A 27615-nucleotide genomic window follows, 5' to 3' on the forward strand; every position below is an offset into this window, starting at 1 on the left:
ATCCACTGTGGCATCTTCCCAGGCCAAACAAAGAGTCATCCCTCAGAGTGGGACAAAGTGAGTGGAATATTTTTAAAATTCTCTCTCTGTGGTGATATTTTGTTTGTGCCCTAACAAATAAAGCTTTCCTGAAGGTCAGAGGGCAGAGCTAGCCACTCACTAGATCACCCTAGAGGCCCACACCTTTAATCCCAGCACTTGGGAGGAGGAAGCAGGAAGATCAGGAGTTTAAGGCCACCCTGGACTACACAAGATTGATCCAGTCTAAAAGAGAAACAGAGCCGGGCAGTGGTGGCTCACACCTTTGATCCCAGCCCTTGGGATCTCACGCCTTTAATCCCAGCACTAGGGAGGTGGAGACGGGAAGTGATATGGCTGGGTGAAGAGAGGAATATAAGGCAGGAGGAGACAGGAGCTTGACTCCTTGAGGCTGAGGATACAGTAGAGGTAAGAAGTCTTCCAAGTGGCTGGCTGCTCTGCTTCTCTGATCTCTCAGCTTTCACCTTGATATCTGACTCTGGGTTTTATTATTAAGACCAATTAGAATTCGTGCTACACTCTCTGAGTTTTCTTTAACTCATTCTCCCTCCTCCAAAGAGGTATAGCTGAGGCAGTATCTTAGGGCTTCTATTGCTGTGGTAAAACATGACCAAAAGCAGCTTGAGGAGGAAAGGGTTAATTTCCTCCTTTTGTGGGCAACAGCCATCATCCAGGGAAGTCAGGAACTCAAGACAGGAACCTGGAGGCAGGAACTGAAGCAGAGGCCATGGAGGAACAAAGCTCACTGGCTTACTCCTCATGACTTGCTTACTCTGCTTTCTTTATGCACCCCAGGACCACCTGCCCAGGGGCAGCACTACCTTCAGGGGACTGGGCCCTGCCACATCAATCATTAATCAAGAAAATGTCCTATAGATTTGCATACAGGCAGTCTGATGGAGGCATTTTCTCAACTAACAAAGTCTCTTCTCAGGTAACTCTAGCTTGTGTCAAGTTCACAAAAAAAAAAAAAAAAAAAAAAAAAAAAAAAAAAAAAAAAAAAAAAAAAAACCAAAAACAAAAAACCAAAAAATAAAACCAAAAACCAAAAACCAACCAGGACAGGCAGGCTGATCTCTGTGAGTTTGAGCCCAGTCTGGTCTACATAGAGAGTTCTAAGCCAATCAGGTCTACATAGTAAGAACCTGTCTCAAAATATATATATTCTCCAGTACTTGGGAGGTAGAGACAGAAACACAAGGAGTTCAAGGTCATCATTAGAACATCCTTTAAGAAAAAAAATCATTTTAAATGAAATTTAAATTTCACTGGGAATATGGTATATGTACAGGCATTAATGGCTTTTTATTTTTGCTTGTTTATTGGCTTTTTATTTTTGTTTTGTTTGTAGTTTTTGTTTTGTTTTATATTTTAGACAAGAACTTTCTATGTAGCTTGGGCCGCTCAAACTTTCAATCATCCTGCCTTAGCCTCCAGAGTGCTGGGATTACAGGCATGAGCTACCATACTGAGCCTCTGAAGTGGGCCCTTGTGTCCTCTCTGCTCCTCTGTATCCCTCCCTTCACCTGGTCCACATGATAGATGACTCCCGACTATCCTCAGACCAGATGCGGGCTGTCCAGTCACCAACAGTCAGGAAGTTCTTTGGGTAGAAGGGGTTTCTCTGGAGGGCGTAGATGGGGCCATGGTGGCCTGAGAAGGTACAAACGATCTTCTCGGCTGATGTCTTGGCCTTGCGGTTGCAGGAGACAACGATGCCCTGCTCGGTGCCCACCATGAACTTGGTTGGCTGTGGAGGGGGTGACAAAAAGGCAGAGGTGTCATGAGACATTAGCTCTAGGCTGGACCCACATGACCTGCAGCCTGCTTCAGCTCTGTTCAGGCTGAGTCCCATCCCACTTTGCAACCTTACTGTAAGTATTCTTGAGGCCTTCATTCATACTTAATAAGGGCTTCCTTAGCTCTTCTGGTCTCTAGAGGGTCATTACGAGGCCCCTCCACAGGCATCACTGCATGCACTACGTGTGTGTGTGTGTGTGTGTGTGTGTGTGTGTGTTGAATGTGCATTTGTATATGTTGGTGTGTAGAGTCCAAAGGAGGCTTTGGGTGTCTCTCTCTATCACACTGCCCTATTCCTTTGAGGCAGGGTCTCTCACTGAACTTGGAGTTCTTGTTTTTCCGATTGGCTGGCAGCCAGCAAGTCCCAATCATCCTCTTGCCTTGGTTTCCTCACAGCACTAGACTTAAAGGAGAGCGGGTACTTTTAGCCACCGAGCCACCTCTCCAGCCCCGGTAAGCATTCTGTCATAAGGATTTTGGATGTTTGTTTATGTGTAGAATAAACAAGGCCCAGAGTGGACACAGTGTGGCTCTGATCGTGCAGAACCCTTCTCTGGCACCACAGTGACATTGGCTCAAGCATTGTCTAATCTGATGTCACTGTGAACTCAGAACAGGTGCCAGCCAGCTCTCATAAAGCCACCTGGAGGTCAGTGATGCAAGTTGTCTCCCCTAGTTTGTGAATTCCAGGAGTTGTCTCTCTGTGCAGCGTACCTCCTCCCACCAAGCCTGGAAATGCACCTTCAACCATCTGGGGCAAGGCTCTGTCTCAAAACAAAAAAACAACCGACCAAGCAGGAACCGGAGACGGGGCTCAACAGCACTTGCTACCAAACCAAGGAGAGAATCAACTCCTGCAAATTGAGTTGTCTCTGAGACCTCCACAGGCGCATTACATACACGTGCACCAGTGTGCGCGCATACACACACACACAAGTTAAAGTGAACTTTAAGAAATAAAAATAAAAGCAAAGCAAGAAAAGGGCTAGGAATGCAGTGCAGTTGGTAGAGTGCTTATCTGGCAGACACGAAACCCTGGTTCAGACCTTACACAGCAGACATGTGGTGGCTTCCTGAAATTCTGTAGTCAGGAGCAGAGTCAGGATCAGAAGTTCAAGGTTACCCCCAAATACTTAGCAAGTTTGAAGCCAGCCTGGACTAAATGAGACATTGCTTAAAAAGAAAGAAAGAAAGAAAGAAAGAAAGAAAGAAAGAAAGAAAGAAAGAAAGAAAGAAAGAAAGAAAGAAAGAAAGAAAAGAAAGACAATTGCTGTATGACTTCTCCTTAGATGCCCCCAGAGTAGGCAAGGCCATTGAGGTAGAAAGAGTGATGAGGATTGCTGGGGTCTCAGGGAGAAGGAAATGGGGAACCATTTTTCTCATAGGCACAGGGTTTCAATTTGTTTTGTATTTGTTCTGGAAGGAAAGTTGGTTATTGGGGAGGAAACCACATGCTCCATTTTGAACATTTGAAAATCAGTTAAAATGAGTGCTAGGCAGAGGGGCTTGATGGGATTTTTTCTTTTTCTTTCTTTTTTTGAGACAGGGTCTCACTATATAGCCCTGGCTCTCCTGGAACTTGCTGTGTAGACCAGGCTAGCCTTGAACTCCCAGGGGTCTGCCTGCCTGCACTGGGATTAAGGCATAAACCAAGCCCAGCTTTACTGGAAATTATAAAAATAGCCAAAGTCTTTTGAGGAAGAGCCATGTTAAAAGTGTGAGTCACCAGAACCCACACAGCTATGAGGAAGTACAATTATATTTATCCGTAACACAGAGGGCAGGGCTCCTGCCCACCCAGGTTCTTTCTATTCTGTCTGGCTGGTAAATAAAATGTCACAATTTGATAAAGAGCTTCAGCTTTGAAAGACGGGAAACTTCCAGAGCCAGCGGTGGGATGGTTGTGTGATCCTGGGTGGAACGCTGCTGAATGGCTCTTCGAAGTGGTTAAACCAGCCCAGACCTGGCAGAGCACACCTCCAACCCAGACCCAAGTGGTGGAGGTAAGGGCATCAGAAGTTCAAGGTCATGGGTCTGGGAGATGGCTCAGCGCACAAAGGCCCTAACTGTCAAGTCTGACAACCTGCATTCAGTCCCTGAGACTGACACGGTGAAGGCGAGAACTGACTCCAAGTTGCCCTCTGACCTCCACAAGCATGCCCCTCCACCAAAAAATAAACACTTAAAATGTAATATCTTCTTTTTTTAAGTTCAAGGTTGTTTTTGGAAAAATGATAAATTCAAGTCCAGCCTGGGATACAAGGGACATATCCAACATAAAAAGTTGGCAGGGGCTGGAGCAATGGCTCAGCAGTTAGGAGCACTTGCTGCTCGTGCCGAGGACCTGGGTTTGACTCCCAGCGTGGATGTGGTGGCTCACAAACATCTGGAACTCTAGCTCCAGGGGTGCTTTCTTCTGACTTCTTCAGGTACCAGGATTGTATGTGGTACACACAAATTCAGGCAGAAAACTCACACGAGCAAATAAGTAAATCTTTAAAATAAATGAATAATAATAAAGAGTTAAGAGAGTAAGTGGAGCCGGGTAGTGGTGGTGCACGCCTTTAATCTCAGCACTCAGGAGGCAGAAGGAGGTAGATCTCTGAGTTCAAGGACAGCCTGGTCTATAGAGCCAGTTCTAGGCCAGTCAGGGCTACACAGAGAAACCCTGTCTCAAAAAATCAAAAGAGAGAGAGAGAGGAGAGAGAGAGAGAGAGAGAGAGAGAGAGAGAGAGAGAGAGAGAGAGAGAGAGGAGAGTGTATAGGTGGTAATTTTATGAGTTTTTACAAAAAAGAACAAAAGCATGCATAGACTGGAAGATGGCTTAGTGTTAAATGTTGGCCCCAGATTCAATATTCAGTAACAAGAGAGACAGACAGACACAGGAAGAGAATGAAAACACAAACTGAGCTACTAAGTTGGGCATCAGATAAAAAGACCAAATTTGGGGGGTTCTGTGAAACAAGCCATTAAGCCAGCCACAGGGAACCTGTAAGTGGTCAGGGACAGGCCACCCAGCCTGCTGTCTCAGACATCACATTGGGGTGGAGATAGGATCAGAGCTGGGGGCTCAAGTTCCAGCTTTACCGTGTGCCAGGGTTTCCTGTCACCAAGACTTCTCCTGTTTGTGGGGAAACAGATAAAGTCAAGGTCTCACAGGAGCACAGTGGCTGCCCATGTCTGGCAAAGGCTGTGTACTCAGGGACTAGCATGGAGAAGAGGGAACATTGAAATCCCAGCATTGGGGCACAAGGTCTTACTGAGCCCCCCCACTCCCAGAGGGGCCCTGAGCCCAGGGCTCCTCCTATGCTGTGGTGGCAGGGCACCTGGTTTGCCTTCCACCTTATCCTCTCAGCGTTGAACTCTGGTCAGTGGCTGAGAGTCCCCAGGGCAGGTGTGAGGTCAGAGCCACCCAAGGTCCTAGAAATGATGCGATAGGACCCTGAGCAAACAAATGACACCCCCAAGGTGCAGGTAGGGGAACAAGCCTGAACCACAGCAAGATACAGAGGAGGAACCAGCCCAAGCCAGAAGCCTCCTGGAAACAGGATTTTCTTGCCTTATTTAGTGAAAGAGTGTTCATTTTCTGCTGCTGACCCCTTCCTATGAGTGATCCACTCAACTTCAAGCTTTGTGATTTGATTTTATTCGTTTTTGGTTTTGTGTATTTGAGACATGGTCTTACTATGTACTCTTGGCTGGCCTAGAACACTCTATAGACCCAGCTGGTCTTGAATTTTCAATGATTCTTCTGCTTCTGGCTTTAATTTTGAGTTTTTATTTCATTATTATTTTTCCCCCCGAGACAGGGTTTCTCTGTGTAGTCTTGGCTGTCCTGGAACTTGCTCTGTAGATCAGGCTGGCCTCAAACTCAGAGATCCACCTGCCTCTGCCTTCCCAGCACTGGGATTAAAGGTGTGTGTCACCAAGGCCTGGCAAGTTTTAAAATTTTTATTTACCATCATCACGATGTGTGTGTGTGTGTGTGTGTGTGTGTGTGTGTGTGTGTGTATACATGAATACCATGGCATACTATGTATACATAGAGGTCAGAGGACAACTTCCGGGAGTCAGTTTTCTTCCATAGTGGGATCCAGGAATTGAACTCAGGTCATCAGGTTTGTGTATTAAATGCTTTTACCCACTGAACCCTCTTCACCGGCCTCTTGTTTTCTATTTTCTTGTTGTTTTGTCTTTTTTTTTTTCAAACAGGACCTCAAATTTGTTATGTATGACTTTGAACGCTTGATCTTTCTGCCTCCAGCCCAGAAGTGCTGGGATTACAGGCATACACCACCATTCCTCGATTGTGCGGTTTCCTTATCATTCCTTGTCACTTGAGAATTGCCTGTGCGATTGAGAATTGTCTGTGCTCTGTTTTCCCACCAGGCTCCGCTGCTCTTCCTTCCTTCCCCAACACCTCTTTCGTTCCCTGAGGAAGGGAAGTGATCAGCCTAGGGCCTCAAATGAAACCAAAGCTGTGTGGATACTGGTCCTGGCCAGCAACCTTCCTCTGAAACTGCTTTTCTGGTTTTAAAGCTTGCCCCTGCTGGGAAGGGCCAGCCTCAAGCCAGTGAGAGTGGCCGTCTTTCTGGAGGTGTTCTGCTGCCCCCTGCTGGAGCATCACGGTAAAGCCTCCGCGTGGAGTAAGGCTGCCTCAGGAGGGAGGGGCCTCCTTCCTGCATCTCCTACACCAGCCCCCACCTGCCCATAGCCCCAGCAAGTGAAGATGAGGAAGGAAGAGCAAGAAACACCCACCAACGTAGACTCAAACTCCAAGGAGATGGCTCCCAGGGCATTCTCCAGCTGTTCCTTTCTGGAGATGTCCATGATGACCACCTCGGTGGGCTCGCTGATCTTGCGGATGTCCCACCACATGACCTGGCATGGGAAGGCGACTGAGACCTGGAGGACCCTGGCTTTTGTCCCCCAAGCCATCCAGGGCCTCAAAGGATGTGGGCCCAATGAGAAACAGACGTATCTGGAAGACTCACAAAGGCAAACTGTACAGTTCAGATGCAGGCACAAGTCACCTCCTATATAGCAATATCTAGCAAGATGAAAACTATACACAGGACCCAGGCATGGTGATATGTGCCTGTAATTCCAGCATCCAGAAGGTGGAGGCAGTAAGTCCAGCAGTTCAAGGACAACCTGGACTACATGAGACCCAATCGCTAAACAAAACAAAAACAAAAACCAACTAAATCGAGCTAGCATTCTCACTGCCAGCAATATATGCTATATATGCAATATAGTGTGCAATATATGCAATATAGTGTGCAAGGATCTAGGCACAGATGCACTTTTCACTGTTCCTTTTCTGAAAATCTTCTTAAACAAAACATGATATACCCACACCAAGCTGTCAACAGGTACAGAGTCACGCTTCACGAAAGTTGAAGCAGCTGCTGAGTGGGCTCATGGAACACAGCAGGTGCACACAGGTGTAAAATGTGCAAGTTGGGGGAGGAAGAGAGAGATGGGTGTTTGCTGGACTATGCAGAGAGCATCTTTCAGGGCAGACACAGAAAACTGACATCCCAGGGAGGGCTGGGAGGCTGCGGATAGAGGAGGCATTTCAGAATCTTTGGGATTATTTGGGCCCTTGAATCTTTGGGATTATTCACTACTCAGTGTTAAAAAGGGGAGAATTTAGGTCAGTGAGATGGCTCAGCAGGTAAAGGTACTTGCTACCAAGCCTGAAGACCTAAGTTTGATCCCTGGTACCCACATGGGCACCATGGTACACACCACGGCCCCCAAATAGGCTCGCTCGTTCTTCCTTCCTTTCTTTTTTTAAAGGGGCAGAGGGCTGGAGGTGTAGCTCAGTGGTAGAACACCTCCCATGCATGAGGCCCTGGGTTCCAGCCCCGGCACTAGACAATAAAAGAAATGACAGAAAACAGAACGGAAGGCAACGTTCTCTGGATGCTTCTCATGGGCCCTCCTCTCCTCTCCAGGGTCCAGCCAGGTGGTACCTGCCCATCCGTGGATGCTGAGAAGCATTCGGTGCCCGTCTTTGACTGCAGCCAGATGGTGCCGTACACTGGGTCTCGGTGGCTGAACTCGATGGTGGACAGCTCTGCCACCAGGCTGCCCTTCCGGGTATCCCAGCAAGCTGACAGGGGAGAAGATGAGGCTGTGAACGGAAGTTCCCAGAAAAGCAAACCAAACAAACCTATGATAAAGCTTTTCTGTGACTGAGGAGAGTTGAGACTCTGAGCTCCAGGCCAGCCTAGTCTACATAGCAAACTCCAGGCCAGCCAGGGCTGCATAGTGAGACTCTGTCAGAAGAGTATCATCAGATAACATGTGAGGCCTGTAACAGGCTTCCTGTACTGTTATAACCCACCTGCCTGTTAGTTTCACTGACACTTGGCAGAGGGAGGTGGGTGTTCATTTGCTGTGTTTTTGGCTCCACAGCTTTCTCTGAAAAAAGCCTTGGTTAGTGGTTTTCTGTTGTGCAGCTCTAGGAACTTTGTGAAACTGTTTTTACATTGTTACTTAGTATCTGGTGTAACACATCCATGCTTCTGGACCATGGTCATTCATATTTGACTCTAGAACTAACTGTCTCTCATTTCCTTTTGAGAGGAGAGCTGTGTTTGGCAGTTGGTGTGTGTGTGTGTGTGTGTGTGTGTGTGTGTGTGTGTGTGTGTGTGTGTGTGTGTGTGTGTGATGGGATTCTTTCCCCAGTAAGGAGCTGAACTGGAGGAATGCTGCTTCTCTGATTTTGGATTTTTAGAATCAGGGCTACATTCACACCAGCCTACATTTTCTATCATCCTCACATAATCTATGCAGAAACTCCTGGAGTGTAGGCTTCATTCACTCCATTGTGCCCCAGGCATGTCCTAAGATCACCCGACACCCTGGTGAAGCTCCTGGGAATGGACCAGGCTCAGTACTGGGAGAGGCAGGAGTCGGGGTGGGAGGTAGAGAGGCTGGGCTGGTCAGGAAAGGTCAGTAGGGGAAAGTGGCAGGGAGTTAAGGTTGAGGTGGAGCCAGCCAAGCAAAGGGGTGAGGCAGGATCCAAGGCAGAAGAAGCGCAGGCAGAGGTCCCCAGGTAAGAATGTGGGCGGATCTCCCTGCTGCGTGTGAACGTGATGCTGCAAGAAACTCACGCAGGGGCCACTGAAGAGATGGGTCAAGGCTGTCACAAAGCCTGGCCACCTGGGTTTGATTCCCAAAACCCACCTGGTAGATCACAACCATCTATAAATCCAGTTCCACCAATACCTTTTCTGGCAACTAGACATACACATGGTGCACAAAATAAGATAAATAAGTCTAAAAAAATTTATAGTGAACAATAATAATAAACAAAGAGGGCTGGTGAGGTAACTCATCAGGTAACTACCACAGCCTGACAACCTGAGTTGAGCCCCTGAGATCCACAAGGGAGTAAAGAACCCACTCCTTCAAGTAGTCCTCTGACCTCTCCATGCAGCTGTGGCGTACTTGTACCTCTTCTGTCTTAGGCTATTATCATCATGGCGGGGAGCATGGCGGCATGCAGGCAGACGCGCGGTGCTGCATGAGAGTGTTACATCTTGCAGGCAACAGGAAGTCATCTGAACTCTGGGCAGTATCCTGAGCATAGCAAACCTCAAAGCCCGCCCCCACAGTGACTCACTTCCTCCAACAAAGGCCACACCCACTTCAACAAAGCCACACTTCCTAATAGTGCCACGCCCTATGAGATTATGGAGGTCAATTACATTCATTCAAACTACCACACCCTCCAACACAATAAATTTTAAAAATGTAAATTAAAAGTTAAAAAAAGAGACCTGGAGAGATGGCTCATTGGTTAAGAATGTATGCTGCTCTTACAGAGGACCAGAGCTCTGTTCCCAGTATCCACACTGGGTGGCTCACAACTCCCTGTACCTCCAGCTGCTGAGGACCTAATGCCGCTGACCTCCGAAGGCAGCAGGCACACCCGCACAGAGACAAACACACGTGTACAGGATTTTAAATGCTAAAATAAAGACGGGGCTGGGAGGTGGCCCGGTGGTTAAGAATGCTTACTGCTCTAGCAGAGCATTGGAGTTTGGTTCCTAGGACCCACAAAACACTAATGCACATACAATTAAAAATAAATTAAGAAAGAAAGAGAGAGAGAGAGAGAGAAAGAAAGAGAGAGAGAGAGAGAGAGAGAGAGAGAGAGAGAGAGAGAGAGAGAGAAAGAAAGAAAGAAAGAAAGAAAGAAAGAAAGAAAGAAAGAAAGAAAGAAAGAAAGAAAGAAAGAAAGAAAGGAAGGAAGGAAGAAAGAAAGAAAGACTCACGGGCATGCTCAAGCCTCTACTGTGACTCCATCTTTCCCATAAAGCCTGCCTGCTTCCTGCCCTGCTGTATCTGGCTTTCCCCTCCTCCTGAGGGTCATCAAGGGCCCACATGCTTACTCAGAGCCGTTTCTGGGAAAGGTGATTTCCTGAACCAGCAAACGTACTTACTTGCTCATAAGCTTTGACCTAGTAGCCCCCAAGTCCAAGACTTTTGTCCCTGGTCAGGCCAGGCCCAGAAATGTGCTTCTTTGACTAACTGCTCTGCAAAGCAGCACTCCAGGGTGGGTCCTGTGATCCCAGATGTCACAGCTGGAGTCTCCTTCCTCTGGTAGCAGGACCCCAGAGCTGAGCTGTTCTGAGCCAGTGTGAAAAGCCACTGAAAGGGGTCATGAATAATGAGTGAGGAGGGCTGCTGAATAAGTCATGACAGCAGCTTGGCTGTGGTCTTTATGGTGCAGACAGTGGATGATATGGCAGGGAAATGTATGGAGCCCATAGCTGTGACACAGCCTGGCTGCTCCCCGGGGGATGCATTAGGTCTGAGAGACAGACCAGGGCTTTTTTTTTCCTCAAGGAATCAGGAGTTTAAGGCTAGCCTGGGCTAGAAAGTAAGACCCTGTCTTTAAAGCAAAAATACACCAGGAAGCTGGGGAGATGGCTCAGTGGTTGAGTGTATACCACTGCTCTTGCAGAGGATGGCACCCATCTGCCTGTAACTCTGATGCCCTCTTCTGGCCTTCAAGGGCACTGCACTCATGGGCACATTCCCACACTTAAATAACAAAAGATAAAAGTAAATCAGAAAAACAAGAGCAATTAAACCCAAAGCAAGAGGCAGAAGCAGATAAATCTCTGAGTTCGAGGCCAGCCTGGTCTACAGGACAAGTTCCAGGACAGCCAGGGCTACACAGAGAAACCCAAAACCAAACAAACTAAAACCCCCTACATTTTATTTATTTATTATGTATGTATACGTGTGTGGGTGCATACGTGCTATGGCATACATGTAGGTCAGAGGGCAACTATTCTTTCTGTCCACCATGTGGGTCACACAGGTCAACTCAGGTCATCAGGTTTAATGGCAGGCACCCTTACCAATGGAACCATGTGTTGCAGGATATTTGATCACACTGTGAACCCCAAGATTGCATTATTTACTGGAAAAACCTGTTTCAAGTTGTGGTGTGGCTCAGCCCTAGCACACACCTTTAATCCAAGAGCTTTCTGCTCATTGTAAACGGGATTTAATGAAGTCAATCACAGGTCAAGAGGCAGAGCAAGCAACCAGTTGGCAGGAAGTGAACATAGGATTATTAAGAAAAACCATAGAGAGTAAGAGGGAGTCAGGAGGATGGATAGAGAGACGCACAGGAAGTAAAAGGGGGGCATTCAGTTTGAGGAGTCTGGTTGGACAAGGCAGGAAGCTTTGGCTGAGGAGGAAGGTCAGCTGGGTGCTTTCTCTGCCTCTCGGAGCTAGCAGGCTTTTCACCCCAGCATCTGGGGTGGTAAAATCTAACGACTGAGATTTTGTTAAAAACAGCCATCTCCCTGGCCTGAATTATGATTTTTAAAACCTTCTTACTGCCTACTAACATTAGACTTACCTGAACGATTATGACTGGAGGCTAGCCCAAAGTGTCAGCAAACCTTGACTCCCAGGGGACTGCAGTGTTAGCTTCCCGAATGGCCTGCTAAGTCCAGGTTAGCCCTGGTGGACATGTGGGTTAGCGGCGCCCTGCCTGGCTGCTGGCCGGGGCAGGGGTCTCCTTACCTATCTGCCCATTGTAGCAGCCCCCTAGAAGGACGTGGGAATCCTTGGGGTTGTACTCCAGGGTGACAAGAGGAGAAGAAGGCTTCAGGACAATTTCTGGTCTGTTGGGGTTTTCTAAAATAAAGAGGGGGGCGGGGAATCCATTAGGTCTACACAGAGGAAGGACCGGGCCGATCAGTTTAACTGATTCTATGTGCTGCAGCGGGGGATAAAGACAGCCCCGGAATCCTTCCTCTCCTTCTGGCCTCTCTTGCCTGAATCTTGGCGACTGGCTTTATCTGGGGGCAGTGAGGATGAGAATCAGGATTTGGGTGTGTATTCGTATATTGAATTCCAGTTCTAGTCCATTCCCCAGGTTGGTATGAAATGAAATTTTGATCGTAAGGCAGAAGGAGTGGAGGAAGTCCGAGTGAGTGAAGTCCTGAGTGAACGTGTGCATGTGTGCTGTTGACATAGGCACAGCCATGCCAAGGACCCCAGAACCTCAGACCCAGGGAGGAAGGGCAAAGCCTCACCTCACCCCCATCCCCTGCTGGGAGTGAGGCTCAGAGGGAAACGGTAAAGCTTCCTTCGCCAGACTGAGAATGAGTGTTGATGGTGTGTGCAGAGAATGTCTACCATAGCTTTCTCCTCACCAGGTATTTACAGACTGAAGACCGCTGGCCTACAGAGATCGCTCCTACCAAGGTTACCTAAGCCTGCCTCTTTGATTCATCTGTATGTGCTACCCCCGGATCCTTGCTCAGCCATATGCAATAACCTCACATCTCTGTTCAACTCTGTACAGCAAATACACTGAGCTTGCTGGACACTGAGGTGTCCCCAGCAGAGAGTCTAGACTGCCCGCCTCAACTTTTCAGTGTGTGTCTGTCTGTCTGTGTTTGTCTGTTCATCATTCCTTGGCTGCTTCAGCCAACTCCAAGTCCCCGGGTGGTCCGTGAATTAACGGCACTGAGGTGTTACATCAACTCTACTCTTGGGGCCAGTGAGATGGTCTAACAGGTAAAGGCACTTGCTGCCCAAGCCTAGTGTGGCCCGAGAGTCCTCCGAGATAAAGGTGGAAGAGAAATGACCTCACCAAGTTGTCGCCTGACCTCCACAGGTGCACTGTGACACACATGCCCTTCCCACAAACGGCATCGATCTGTAGGGCTTGCTTATTTGTTTGTTTTGTTTTGTTTTTATAGACAGGGTTTCTCCGTATAGCTTTGCACCTTTCCTGGATCTCGCTCCATAGACCAGACTGGCCTCGAACTCACAGAGATCCTCCTGGCTCTGCCTCCCGAGTGCTGGGATTAAAGGCATGCGCCACCACCACCCGGCCTTTTTTTTTTTTTAATAATCTACTCTCTGTCAATTTCTTCCACCCAGGTCTGAGGACCAGGGTTGAAACTGGAGCGACTCTGGGCAAGGGTGGCCTGCTGTCAGAATTTGATGAGCTGCGGAAAGGAGCGGAGTGTCAGTTCTGAGTTGTGCCTACACATTTACCGTCATTACCATTTCTGCCTGTGGAAAATGGTCTTTTAGTCGCTGTCTGCCACGTGTGAAAGGCAAGTATCAGAAAAGGGGAACGGTTTCCCTCCACTAGGGCCCCCTCTGGTCAAGTAGGAAACCTTCTGGTACGGGGAGCCTATGGATCCGGGATCCCATGGATCTTAATGCCCCAGATTAACAATCTGGAGTTGGGCTGGGGAGTAATAACTCCTAACACTCACAAGGCTGTAGAGTCAATCCCCAGTGTGGAAGGCAAATGTAGAGTGGATGGGAACTTTGTGGGTCTGCTTTGGCTCTGCGGAGGTGTGCCTGCCTGCTCCCACGCAGGGAGGAGACAAGAGCCTTCCTCCTGCACCTGGTCCCCACCACGGAGTGTCTTTGATCCCTTGTTTGTGCTCTAGGCTCCCTGAGCTTTGCTGACCTCTGACCTGGCCCCTCAGCCCTCCCTGGCCTGTGGATGGAACCACCCGTGTCTCACCCAGGTCCCAGATGTAGGACTCGTGGCTCATGCCCAAGGGGGCTCGCTGGAAGTTCAAGCAGGAATAAGCTATTGCCAGTTTCCTGTTGCCATCAGGGTGCCAGGAGAGGTGTGTGGCTGTCCGCTTGATCTCCTGAGGGTCCCTGGAGGGAGAGCAGGGAAGGCAGGGGATCGGAGGGTAGGGTTCCCCCAAATCTTTGTTTATCAGACTCCTTTGCAAAAAATCCAAGTGGACCTAGGCAACCACATTCACTCAGGAACTTATTTTACAAGGTTGAGCTGGATGACAGGTAGCTCCTGCCTGTAATCCACAACCTTCGTTTAGTCTTCGGAGCAGACAGGCCTTGTCTCAATAAATGAGTAAGTAGATACATAGATAAATAAATAGATAGATACGTGGATAAATAAATAAAGGCAAACCCCACAGAAACGCCAAAGTTGACAAGACTCCCTTAAATGGAAAGCCAGTCTCAATGGTTCCACCTAGAATGTAAGAGGAAACAGCCAGGGAAGCAAATGAATGAAGTTTAGGCTAATAATATACATATTTCTGAGGCAAGATCTCATGTACCCCAGGCTAGCCTTGAACTGAAGATGAGGTCCTCCTGCCTCCACCTCCCAAGTACAGAGATTATAGGCATGCACCAGTGTACCCAGTTTACAAGGTACTGGGGATCGAACCCAGGGCTTTGTACATGCTAGGCACGCACCAACTCAGGCTGTGTCCCTAGCAAGGCAATGCCTGTACAGCCCTGACTGATCTGATACTCCTATGTGTCACCATGGTGAGCTATAGTTTAACATGTTTCTTTTTTCTTTTCTTTTTAAAGACTGTGTAGCCCTGGCTGGCCTGAAAGTTACTATGTAAACCAAGTCAGAGATCTGCCTGTCTCTGCCTCCCAAGGGCTGGGATTAAAGGTATGTGCTACCATGCTGGCCTAGTTTAAACACTTTTACCTGATGAAAGTTTTGACTGGGAGCCTGATTCCACAGTTATCAGCATAAAAGAGGTAGAGAATCCAGCCACTTCACTACTTGGTTTTTGCCCAAATGAGTTCAAAACTCCTGTCCAGCTAGACACGGCAGTATACACCTATAACCCTGATCCCAATCCTAACAATATGAAAGGGGGAGCTGGGGGGGGGTAGTTCATTTGCTAGAGTTTTAGCCTACAAGCATGAAGCCCCGAATTTGGCCCCCAGCTCTACATAAAACAAGGGCTTTAATTCTAACACTTGGGAGGTAGACAGAGGGATCAGGAATAGCGTTGGCTACATAGTGAGTCTAGGCTAGCCTGAGCTACAGGACACCCTGTCTCAGAAAAAAAGAAAAGAAAAGGAGGGAAGGAAGGAGGAAAAGAAGGAAAGAGAAGGGAGGAGAGAAAGAAAAGATTCAGAGAAACAAGCTCATTAGTGAGTAAAGAAGGCAGACTAACCGGACCACAAAGAATACGGCATTGTGTGTCTTGTAGAAGTTGGTGATGATAAAAAGATCAGTGGGCACCAGGAGTTGGAAGGCAGAAGAATGAACAGGGAAAGCAGGAAGGACTTTTTAGGGCAGTGAAAAACTGCTCTGCATTGGACCTTGGTCCAAATCCACAGACTGAGGTCCAAGATTGCCCCCTAGTGGAAACCATGGCCCCTGCATAGTGGAGATTTGGTCGATTGGTTAGCTGATTTTTGATTTTTGATTTTTTTTTTAAGACAAGGTCTTATGCAGCTCAGGCTCACCTCAGACTCCCTACATATCCAAGTCTGAGGATGACCTTGAACTCCTGATCTTCCTGCCACTGCTTCTCAAGTGCTGGGATTACATGTGTGTACCATCTTTTTTTTTTTTTTTTTGTAACCCAGACTGGCCTAGAACCTTCAGTCCTCCTGTCTCAGCCTATTGAGTGCCAGGACTACAAGTGTGTGAAACGTCACACTGGCTTGATAGAAAGTCTGAGGTTTGCCGTGCGGTCAGGGCGGGAGTGACGTGAGAGTTCTCTGTACTCCTACTCAATTTCGCTAAGAGCAATGACTTTTTAAAATAGTTACTTATTGTATGTATATCAGTGTTTTCCCTGCATGTACGTATGTGCCTCACATGCATGCCTGGTGCCTGTGTAGCATGCCTGGTACCTGTGTATGCTAGAGAGGGTATCACATTCCTGTAGAGAGCCTGCGTTGGTTCCCAGCATCCTCATATGGGCAGGTCACCTGTACTCCAGCTCTGGGGGACCTGGCACCCTCCCTCTGAAGCTACCTGAAGACGTTGATGGTCTTGGCTGACGGTGCCTCTTCGGTCACCTCCACGCCGTCCTCGTCATCAAAATACTCCTCGTAGATGTCGATGGCATTGTTCTGTTTGATGCAGTGTTCCATGATCTGTGGAGACACCCGGAGATCTTAGGGGTGAAGAGAGCTCTCTTCCAGCCAAGCAGGGCTATCCTGCAGCCTGAGAAGGACAAGAAAAACGGAGTGGTCCCTGCCCTTGTTCCGTGGGGGAAGCATCACTTGCAAAGAATTACAATTGGTTCTTGGGGACACAGGCATACAAGCATGGCTCACATCGCACTTATGTCAAGGACAAACCACCCCAAAGGCCCGCCCTGTCATTTCTGATGTTCAGCAAGGTCTAGCCCAAGCCCGACACCCTTCTAGGAGTCTTCTTTGACTCCTTCAGCAGGAAATTCATTCCTTATGGAGCAAATGGGCAAGCCTATGTCTCTGACAGTGTTTCTTTTAATGGTATCTGGCAAAATCTGTCTGTCTGTCTTGGACTCTCAGAGTGAATTACAGACTCTTTGGGGACAGGAAGCATGTGAAATTCAGTTTACAGTCTGCTGTGTCTGGCAGAGACTTAAAATTCAGTTCTGTGCATGAGTGAGCATTACTGACTGACAAGCTCTTTTGGGGTACCCATTACCAAAGGGTCTCCCTGCATCTTATTTATTTAATTGTTATTATTGCGTGTGTGCCTGTGTTTTGGGGGATGTCCTCACCATTGCACATGTGTGGAGGTCAGAGCATACTTTACAGGAGTGAGTTCTCTCCAGCTATCATGTGGGTTCCAGGGCTCCAACTCAAGTGATCAGCCTTGGTGACAAAGGCCTTTACCCGACGAGCCATCTTGCCAGCCCTCGTCTGGCATTTAGACTCTTTTCTAAAACCTGTTTGGCTATAGGCCTAGCTGGAAGCCACAGAAGCCTACATGGGGCTCGGCATAGCCTGGGCACAGTCCAAGCTGCGGGAGCTGGGGTCGGACAGCTGGAGCTGGGGGGGAGCCTAACCGAGCCCAGCTGCATGACGGCATTGATGTAGTTCTCATCTTTCTCCACTTTCTTCCGGAAGCGGATGGTCTGCTCCAGCTCCTGGGGGTTCACATCCTTGGGCCAGCCCCCCTCGACATGGTTGACCCCACAGCTCTCCATCTCAAACCGCTCTGTGTTGGCCTAAACGGAGAACCACAGATGAGATGTCACAGGTCTAAGCATTCAGCCATTTCCCCAAACCCAGATCTTGGGGTCCCAGGACCCTGAGCTCTTAAGGAGATACTGAGGAAGAGGTGCCCTGACCAAAGCCACCAAGTGAGGCCCTCTCTGGTTCTCAGGTGACAACAAGTGGCCTGAGCAGCACTACCTTGACAGCTTTGCAGGGGGCAATGGTGGTCATGGAAAACCCAGTTCCATCTTTATTTTTTTTTTTTCCCCTGAGACAGGGTTTCTCTCTGTAGCTTTGGAGCCTGGCCTGGAACTTGCTCTGTAGAACAGGCTGGCCTCGAACTCACAGAGATCCACCTGTCTCTGCCTCCTGAGTGCTGGGATTAAAGACATGTGCCACCACCAACACCCAGCCCATCTTTATCTTGAATAGGCTCCAGAGCACATCCACCCATCCTGGGAGATAAAGTAACAGTGATTGGTCCTCTATCCTTTAGCTTCAGAGAGTGCAGATCAACAGCAACTCAGAATGTGGGGTTGCCTGATGCATTCTGCGTAGCTGGCAGGACAGTTTTCCCAGCAAAAGTTGCCTTCATTCATTCATTCATTCTTTCATTCATTTTATATTTGAGACAGGGTCTCATATAGCCCAGGTGGGCCTCACACTTACTGTGTAGCTTGAGTATGACTTTGAACTTCTGATCCTCCTGCCTCTGTTTCCAGGGTGCTGGGATTACAAGCATGTACTGCCACACTTGGTTTTATTTTTATTTTTTTATTTAATTTTTTTATTTTTTTGGTTTTTCGAGACAGGGTTTCTCTGTGTAGCTTTGCGCCTTTCCTGGAGCTCACTTGGTAGCCCAGGCTGGCCTCGAACTCACAGAGATCCGCCTGGCTCTGCCTCTGAGTGCTGGGATTAAAGGCATGCGCCACCAACGCCTGGCTTTTTATTTTATTTTTGAGACAGGGTCTCACTATGTAACCCTAGCTGACCTGGAACGTGCTATGTGTCAGTCAAGTTGGCCTTGAAGAATCACCTGCCTCTGCCTTCTGAGTGCTGAGATTAAAGACATGCACCACCATGCCTGGGTCACACTTGGCTTTATACAACATTTGGGGTGGAACCCAGGGCTCTCTACATATGTTAGTCAAGAACTCTACCAACTGAGCTACATCTCCAGAAAGTGTGGTGCAGCCATCACCTCTCTGTAGTTCCAAAGCTTTTCATTATCTTGCGGGGAAGGAATCCCCATGCCCATGAACTGGGTGCTCCGTCTCCTTTCCACACTTTAAGCCGGCTCTCCTAGAGTGAGATGCTCTGAAGCACAGGGCTACAACTGGAAAGCCCTGAGGGATGTGCTGTGCCATGAGCACTGTCATCCTGGGTCCGGAAGCAGTAATTAGGTTGAAAAAGCAGGAAGTTCATTCATGTGAGTCACCAAGATCACTCATGCCCAAAAGATGGTGAAGGTGTTTGGGCCAAATCAAGTGATACTTTCACTGGCTGACCCTGGGCAGGATAAGATGGGTTAGCACATTCCACATGATTCTCAGTGTGGCTGACAGAATTGGAGTTTGATCCCTTACTTCACAGAGACACAGTGTTCCTGGGGCCCTAACCCATTCCAGTGGGAATTTTCTAGGTAACACTTCCTTTTTCTCAAGCACCTCTGGGTAGTTCTCTCAGAAGGGTCAAATGCCCAGAATGACTCCAGTGACATCTCTGAGGCCTTAGAAGCCTTGGGAGGAACATTTCAGTTCTAGACATGTCCAATCTTTTTGATACTGTAATAGGACCCAATACTGTCATCCACAAAGTTCATTTCAGTAACCACATGATTGACTCTCTGTCTTTCTCTCTCTCTGTCTCTCTCTGTCTCTGTCTCTGTCTGTCTGTGTGTGTGTGTGTCTCTCTCTCTGTCTCTCTCTCTGTGTGTGTCTCTGTTTCTCTGTCTCTGTCTCTGTCTCTCTCTCTTTGTCTCTCTCTCTCTCTGCTGGACAGAGGAAATAGATGTAATCTTTAAAAATCAGACATGTGGCCGGGCAGTGGTGGCACATGCCTTTAATCTCAGCACTCAGGGAGGCAGAGGTAGGTGGATTTCTGTGAGTTCAAGGTCAGCCAGGTCTACAGAGTGAGTTCTAGGATAGCCAAGGCTAATACATAGAGAAACTCTGTCTCAAAAAACAAACAAACAAAAAAAAATCAGACTTGTGAGATGGAGGCAGGAGGATCAGAAACTCAAGGTCATTCTTGTCCTGGCAAGTTCAAGGCCAAGCTGGGTGTGCACAACCCCTCTGCTACAGACTTTAAAAAAAAAATCACACATACGAAAAAATCATCATAATGCTTTAAGTAGATTTGCCAGCTTGTATTGCGCCACATTCACAGCTATCCTCAGCCATGTCTGGAGGTGACTGAGCCCTGGAATCCACCCACCCATGCTGGGAGATATCATATTAACAGTGACTAATTATCCATCCTTCAACATCACAGAAACTGTGCATCAACAGCAATTCAGAGCGTGGGCTTGCCGTGTGCACTCCGTGGACACACCTGCTCTGGCCCAAGAAGAGTTGGTGTTATCTACTCCTGATCCTGGCACAAGGGTGAGTCTTGGGATTCCTCTACCCATACACCTCCAGCACCAGCTCTCGTCCTCTCTGCCTAGTTTCCAGATAGGCCAGTTTCCCCACTGACCACCCTGGGTCTCCAGGGTAGGCACTCACCTCGTGTTCTGACATACTGGCCGAGCACTGGATGCCCGTGTCCACTGGGTTCCGCTCCACATACAGTGTGGACAGCTCAGGGTTGGGCGGGATGTCGATGTTCAGCTCCGCCTGGCGGTCTGAGAAGTTGCACTGTTTCCCAAACTCGCTGCGCTTCTTGACGTACACGTAGACGATCTCCATGGCGATGGCTGCGACCGCTGCAGCAGGATAGAGGACAGTCTGAGACTGGTGAGGGGTCCCACCCAGACACCGCTCATCTCCTCAGGTCCCACTGGAGGCGGGGCCACGCTTTGCATCTGATTTGCAGGGAGCCAGGTTAGGGAATCCTAGGGGATCTCTCCAGAAGCTACACCTGTATTTTTAAAAAATAATTTAGGGGCTAGAGAGATGGCTCAGTGGTTAAGAGTACTGGCTGCTCTTCCCGAGGACCCTGGGGTCCATTCCTGCACCCACACAGCTGCTCACAAGCACCTCTGACTCCGGCCCCAGGGGACCCGACATCGCCCTCTTCTGGCCTGCATGGGTAGTGTACACACATTGTGCACAGATATACACACACAGGATGCAGGCAACCCCCCCCCCCCCCACACACACACACACAGACACACACTTGTAAAAATAATCCCATTCAGCAGGGCACTTTGAAGATGGAGGCAGGAGGATAGGGCTTTAAAATCATCCTAGGCTACATAGCAAGTTCAAAGCCAGTCTGAGCTACATGAGACCCTGTCTCAAAACACAAAACATAGAAGCAAAACAAACAAACAAAACCAAAACCAAAAATCTCTCATCTGAAACCAAGTATGATGGTTCACACTTGTGCTCCCAGCCCTTGGAAGACTGAAGCAGGAGGACTACCGTGAGTTCAAGGCCAGCCTATGCTTCAAAAGCAGCCTGTGATATATAGTGAGACCTTGTCTAAAAGGGGCCTGGAGAGATGACTCAGTGGTTAAAAGTACTTGCTCCTCTTACAGAGGACTGGAGTTTGTAACTCTAGCTCCGGGAGATCCAGGGCCACCTTCTGGCCACCGTGAGCATGTGTGTATATGCCAATCCCTCCTTCTCCCACACTTTTCTCTCTCTCACACACACACAGAGCTACATACATCTTATTTGAGACAGGGTCTCACTGTCTGACCTGGAACTAACCATGTAGACCAAGCTGCCTTTAAACTTGGAGATTCACTGGCCTCTGTATCCTGAATACTGAGATTAAAGGCATGAGCCACCATGCCCAGAAAAAACAAAATCTTTAAAGAAACAAAATAAACCAAGACAAAACATCAAGAATAACCTAATCCATCTGAGTGCTGACCGTATGCTAAGTATAAATTCCACTTGTCCTCTGAGGTGAGCAATGAAATCACCATTTCACTTGAACATTCCTACCTTTAGGTGACTTTCCTGGGGCCACATGGCTGACAAGTAGCCCAGGTGGTCTGCCTGGCTTCAGAGTTCTTACCCACAAAATTACACACTCTCCACTGAACAATACACTTGCTGGGAGGCAGGAAGTGATATTGGTGACCACGACTTTGAGCTAAACCCACCACCACCCTCGAGATTTGAACCACATGGTACACAGATTAGAGAAACCGGAATCTCTTAAGAACCCCCAGCCACTTCCACAACTGTTCAAAGGCTCATCCAAGCCAGAGTGCCAGATTCCCAGGCTCGACACCTCCTCTGGTGGCCGCAGAGGGAATCTATGCCTTCTGCATAGCCCTATGCAGATCTGTGAGCCACTTTGAGAAGGACAAAAAGTCAGGCGGCTTCTTCAACAAGCAGAACTAGACAGTCACTGGTTTGTGCTCCTTAGCCATGAGAAGCAAGAACGGTGTTTGTGGCACAAGCCTCAAGACCCGGGTTCGATCCCCGGAGCCCATGGTGGCAGGGGAGGGCTATCTCCAACAGGTGTTTTCTGACCTCCACGTGCGCATGGTGGCTTGCACAAGCACATGCACATGCACACACTCACTCTAAATTAAAAAATAATAATAATTATAAAGAAGGCTGGTACCAGCCTGGGCTACAGAGTAAGTTCCAGGACAGGCTCCAAAGCTACACAGAGAAAAAAAAAAAAAAAAAAAAAAAAAGAAGGCTGGTAAGACCCTGGAGTTCGGGCCCTGCCTTCATCAGCAGTGTGTCCTTGGCTGGGTCACTCAGTCTTTCCAGGGCTGACCTGCAGCTGCAAAGGGGCTGTAGGGAGGCTGGCACACAAACAGGGTGTGAGGAAAGGCCTCCTTATCAAAGTCCTGAGAATACAGAAAGACAATGCCAACCGCCCTCCACTCTACACAAAGGGAACTTCTGACCCTGTGCATTAGGAGGCTGAGGACAGGTGGCTGGTCATCTGGCCATCTGGGGCATTATACTGTGGACTCTGAGCTTCAGTTTGAGCTATGTCAGACTCTGTCTGGTGCTGAAGGGATGGCTGGGTGGTTAACAACACTCACTGACTGCTCTACAGAGGACTGGAGTGTGGTTCCCAGTACTCGCATGTCACAATACAGACAGACAAGAGGGCAAGCACACATACACATATATAAAAATCAAACTTTCAGCCCGGCGGTGGCGGCGCACGCCTTTAATCCCAACACTTGGGAGGCAGAGCCAGGCCGATCTCCGTGAGTTTGAGGCCAGCTTGGGCTACAGAGTGAGTTCCAGGAAAGGCATAAAGATACACAGAGAAACCCTGTCTCAAAAAACAAACACACAAACAAAATTAAACTTTCCCAGAGGCTGGGGAGATGGCTCAGTGGTAAAGAGAACTGGCTGCTCTTTCAGAGGACCAGGGTTTGAATCCCAGCACCCACTTGGCAGCTCTCAACCATCTGTAACTCCAGTTCCAGGAGATCTGATGTCATTCTCTGGCCTCCGAGGGCACCAGGCTCACATGCAGGCAAAACATACACATAAGACAAACATTTTAAAATCTTTAAAACAATGTTTTTAAAAATTAAAAGATCCTGGCCGGGCGGTGGTGGCACACGCCTTTAATCCCAGCACTCGGGAGGCAGAGCCAGGCGGATCTCTGTGAGTTCGAGGCCAACCTGGGCTACCAAGTGAGTCCCAGGAAAGGCACAAAGCTACACAGAGAAACCCTGTCTCGAAAATCCAAAAAAAAAAAAAAAAATTAAAAGATCCTATCTCAAAGACACACATACAGAGAGGAGAGAGAAGAAAGAGAGGAGAGAGAGAGGGGAGGGGGGAAGGGGAGATAGACAATAAAACTTAATTATGAGCCGGGCGGTGGTGGGGCACGCCTTTAATCCCAGCACTCGGGAGGCAGAGCCAGGTGGATCTCTGTGAGTTCGAGGCCAGCCTGGTCTACAAAGTGAGTTCCAGGAAAGGCGCAAAGCTACACAGAGAAACCCTGTCTCGAAAAACCAAAAAAAAAAAAAAAAAAAAAAAAAACAAAACTAATTATGCACTAGACATGGTGGTATGTCTATAATCTCAGTGCTGAAGAAGCAGAGGCAGGAGGATCACTGTAAGTTCTAGGCCAGTCTGGTCTACAGAACGGGTGTCAGGGCAGTCAAGGCTACACAGTGAGACTTAAACTCAAAACACTCTTTAAAACCGGTCAACTAACCAACCAATCAATCAATCCAACCACAAGTAATGAAGGCGGCGATGTCCTGATGCAAGGGGACACATGAGCGAAGAGGCGGACCGAAAGCTCAGGAAAAAACCTTCGGGTTCGTGGTCAGCCGATCTCTGACGAACCATCAAGGGATGTACCAGGGAGGGAATGGTCTTTGATGATGCTGGGACAACTGGGTGTCCCCAAGCCAAAGATCAGAAAGCGCCACACCGCACACCATATGCAAAAATGAACTCGAAATGGGCTGTGTGGACCTAAATGTAAGAGCAGAAACTATAAGGCTCCGTGACTACAAGAAGTCAGACCTACGGCTGCCTACTGAGTCCTGGAAACTGAGAGGCTGAGAGCTGGGCATGTCCATCTAGAAGCAGGTACCAGAGTGCAAGGGAACAGCTGGAGCAGGGGGTGAGTGAGAAGACGGGGGTGGGGGGATGGGGTGGGATTAACTCCCCAGTCTCTTGGCATCCATATATTGCTCCTTGAAGCAGCATGACCTGCTTGGTGTGGTGACACATGCCTGTAATCCCAGTACTTGGGATGTAAAGACAGAAGAATCAGGAGTTCAAGGCTAGCCTCACAGTTCAAGGCCAGATGGAGCATGAGACCCTGTCTCAAAAACAACAAAAATAAAAGCATGCTTCAAACCACCCCCAAAGCCAACACAAACTATACTCTTCGAGAAAGTGGTTTGGAAAGTCGCCCTTATGGGCAGGAGCGATGGCTCAGAGGGCAGGAGGGGTGGTCAAGGCAGCAAGTCTGCGTCAGGGTACCTGCCGTCTTCATTCTGTGTGGATGAAATCGAAGCCTTGGGGAAAAGAATGCAAAGTCAATTAAATTCTCTGTCTTCCACCAATCGTGAAAAGCACCCGTGCCTCCCAGACCCAGCAGCTGGATTCAGGCAATTAGGGGCTGTCTCTCTCCATCTCCAATTGCTGTGGCACAGCTGACTCCTGGGGCAACACAAGGACACTTAAGAGAATGGGGAAATTCTGGGAAGGAAAAAAAAAAAAAAACCAGCCTCTTCACCCCCGATCAGATTCTAACAGCTTTGCTCTCTTCCTTGGTGTTTCCCAAGGCCAAGCCCGCATGGAGAACGGAGGCATTGTCTGGAGGCAGACAGAGGGGACATTTAAAGGCCAGCCTGGTGACAGGAAGATAGCACATTCAAGGACCCAGCAGTGCAGGCTTTTCTCACAAGCTAGCACGGTGCAAAGATAAGTGACAAGGTCATCCAAGGGTGTCACAACAGTCTTTCCCCTCTTTTGGGAGATAAGTGCTGCAGGGTGGGGCTTCCCCAGGGTCTGAGCAGAGTGTCTGCAAGGGCTATGTGTGTAGCACTGGGGACCAAGAGTATTACTGTTGCCTAGGAGTGTCAGGGGGAGATTGCCTCTATTCTAGAGACCCAGAAGCATGAAGAATCGCAATCTCCCCCTCCACATACACTCTGTGTGTAACACGAACTCTAGAACCTCACATATACCGGTGTTCTACCACCTTGCTACACCCAGCCCCCACAAATCTCAAACCCAGAACCACAAGGAACCTCTATAGCCCGGTCCAAGCACCAAAACATGTGACCACTTCCTGTATTCTGGTGGGTCATATGAGGATGATGAGCCAAGTCATTCCTAGAGAGAACCCTTGTGGTTTAACAGAAAGCGTGGCACAGAGCTGGGAGGGAAACCCAGGGAATGGCAGGAAGCAGGGGTGTCAGCCCGGAAAGAGGCCAGGAGGAGGGCCAGCCTTTGTCTCTGGGGGCAGCTCATCTGTGTGCCTGGAACTGAGGAGCCTTGCTTGAGGGAGGAACGCAGAGGCAGGGCTCCTTTCGTCCTTCCCATGTCTTTGAGAACCTTCTGGACTAGGTTAATGTTTCAGGACCCTAGTGGGCATGGTAAGGCCAGCTCTCAGACCGAGGGGCAAACAAAAGGATGCATTCACATACAGTATCTGTACTCAGATCACAGTACTCTTGTGATCTCCCACAATTACTCCCCCCACCTCACTTTTCTCAAATTGGCTTTATTTTTAAATTTAAACATGTGTGGTGTGTGTGGGTATGTCTGCATGTGGGTATGTGCACACAAGTGGAAACCAGAAGTGTCAGATGCCCTGGAGCTGGAGTTACAGCGGCTGTGAGTCACCTGAATCAAACTCTAGTCTTCTGCAAGAGCAGTGCTCGCTATTAACTGCTGAGCCGTCCCTTCATTCTTAGGCCAGATGGCCTGGAACCTAATGAGTAGTCTAGGCTGGCCTCGGACTCTCGGCAATCCTCCTGTATCTGCCTACCGAGTGCAGGGATCATAGGCATGTGCCTTTCCCTCTCCCACTCCCTTCTCTTAATTGAAAGCTCTCTTTTTTTTTTTTTTTTTTTTTTTTGGTTTTTCGAGACAGGGTTTCTCTGTGTAGCTTTGCGCCTCTCCTGGAACTCACTTGGTAGCCCAGGCTGGCCTCGAACTCACAGAGATCCGCCTGGCTCTGCCTCCCGAGTGCTGGGATTAAAGGCGTGCGCCACCACCGCCCGGCGAAAGCTCTCTTAACAGCCCCATCCTCCCCAGGCAGAACGTCACCTGAAAGCCCGAAAGAAGTCCCGCCCACTCCGGGACACGGTCAGGGTCAGGGCCTGGTGGGGTAGTGATGCAGAAGGCAAGGTGCTTGGGGATTGCAGAGGTCCTAGAACTTGGAGAATATTCCGGGCAGCGAGGATTAATGCGGCGGGAAGAGCGCTAGGGAGCGCTGGTCCTGATTCCAGCATCCAACAATTCTCCTAGAAGGAATCTATCTCCTAGGTTTCTTGCACTGTTGGTGATTATTACCCTCTGGGGCTCTTTCCTCCTCTCGCCAGGTTTCCTTTCAGGCTTGGACGTCCTCCTGGGCTCCAGTCCCTTATTTAGGCTCAGTTTCTCCTGCTACACTTCGCCCGGGAAGCGCCCAAGCCACGTCCCGGCTCCAGCGCAGCTTAAACGGCTGGGAGCTGTGGAGTTTACCGGTTGCCTAGCAACCCCAGCCGGGCCGAGACACGGACGGTTCGGAAGGCGATCTGGAGCACGTGACATAGGTCCCCCTGGTCGGAAGCAAAGCCCTTCTTTCCTCCCTTTTCTGGAGGAGGTCTGCGGAAGAGGTGGAGGAAAGTTAGCCAACTTTTGAATCCCGCTAGTGGTCATAAGGGCTTGGCCAAAACACTTACCCAAGGCTATAGTTATGCATCCGGCGAAGTCCCTTGAAAACGCAAGCAAAGTGACCAGTGCGTGGGAAGGCCTGCGCCTGGGTTAGTGAAAGCCTGCTCTGTTCAGTTCTGATCTTATCTGATTTGTCACTGTTTGCTGCAATGACCCGGTCTGTTCTGCTGCCACATCCCCTGCACCACCACCCTTCTGAATACATCTCCAGAATGGAAATTCCTTGAGGGTCAGGCTGAATGCATGCATGGCTTAGCTGTGTAGTTGGCACACTGTAAACATGGTTTCACTGCATGAATGAAAGAGCTGATGGATGATGAATGACACAGTGAGAGACGTTTTTCTCACGAGCTCAAGGCAATGAAGTGAGAAAATACAGGAGGGATTAGACAACCATACCAAGGGCCGACAAGACGGCTAAGTAACAGGCACTCGCTTCCCAAACCCGACAAACCCTAGAACCCACGTCAAAGTGGAAAAAGAGAAAGGATTCCACAAAGTTGTCCTCTGACCTCCTACACCTGCCATGGTGCACACCCACAGTAATAATAAGTCAGTAATTAAAAAATTAAAGAAGGGAAGTTTAGTCCTATATATAGGATTGACGAGATGCTCAGTGGGGAAAAGGACTTGTCACCACTTCTGATGACCTGGGTTTGAGCCCCTGGACACACATGTGAAGGGGAGAACTGATTTCCCAAGCTGTCCTCTGACCTCCATACTTGTGCTATGTATGGCACATGAGCGCACACACACACACACACACACACACACTGTGATTTTTAAAGAGAAAGAAAACTA

General features: G+C 48.8%; 1 protein-coding gene across 2 annotated transcripts in view; it reads right to left on the reverse strand.

Annotated features, from left to right (window-relative positions):
* The window catches only part of Dnai2 (dynein axonemal intermediate chain 2), a 34291-nt gene extending 7025 nt beyond the window's left edge, over positions 1–27266 (reverse strand). The window contains exons 1-9 of one of the 2 annotated variants that reach the window (XM_052758913.1): positions 26452–27266; positions 20029–20228; positions 17152–17313; positions 16125–16246; positions 13878–14020; positions 11906–12019; positions 7822–7961; positions 6599–6721; positions 1566–1789 (exon numbers count right to left, since the gene is read on the reverse strand). In XM_052758913.1, coding sequence (XP_052614873.1) covers positions 1566–1789; positions 6599–6721; positions 7822–7961; positions 11906–12019; positions 13878–14020; positions 16125–16246; positions 17152–17313; positions 20029–20211 — 1211 coding nt within the window. In that variant the 5' untranslated portion in view covers positions 20212–20228; positions 26452–27266. Of the gene's footprint in view, positions 1–1565; positions 1790–6598; positions 6722–7821; positions 7962–11905; positions 12020–13877; positions 14021–16124; positions 16247–17151; positions 17314–20028; positions 20229–26205 lie in introns of both variants that reach the window. The other variant, XM_052758912.1, reaches the window with a different exon arrangement.
* Positions 27267–27615: the final 349 nt, after the last annotated feature.

Source organism: Peromyscus californicus, unplaced genomic scaffold (assembly GCF_007827085.1).
Source record: "Peromyscus californicus insignis strain IS unplaced genomic scaffold, ASM782708v3 Scaffold_3__1_contigs__length_106647218, whole genome shotgun sequence".
In the NCBI taxonomy this organism is placed as follows: Eukaryota; Metazoa; Chordata; class Mammalia; order Rodentia; family Cricetidae; genus Peromyscus; species Peromyscus californicus.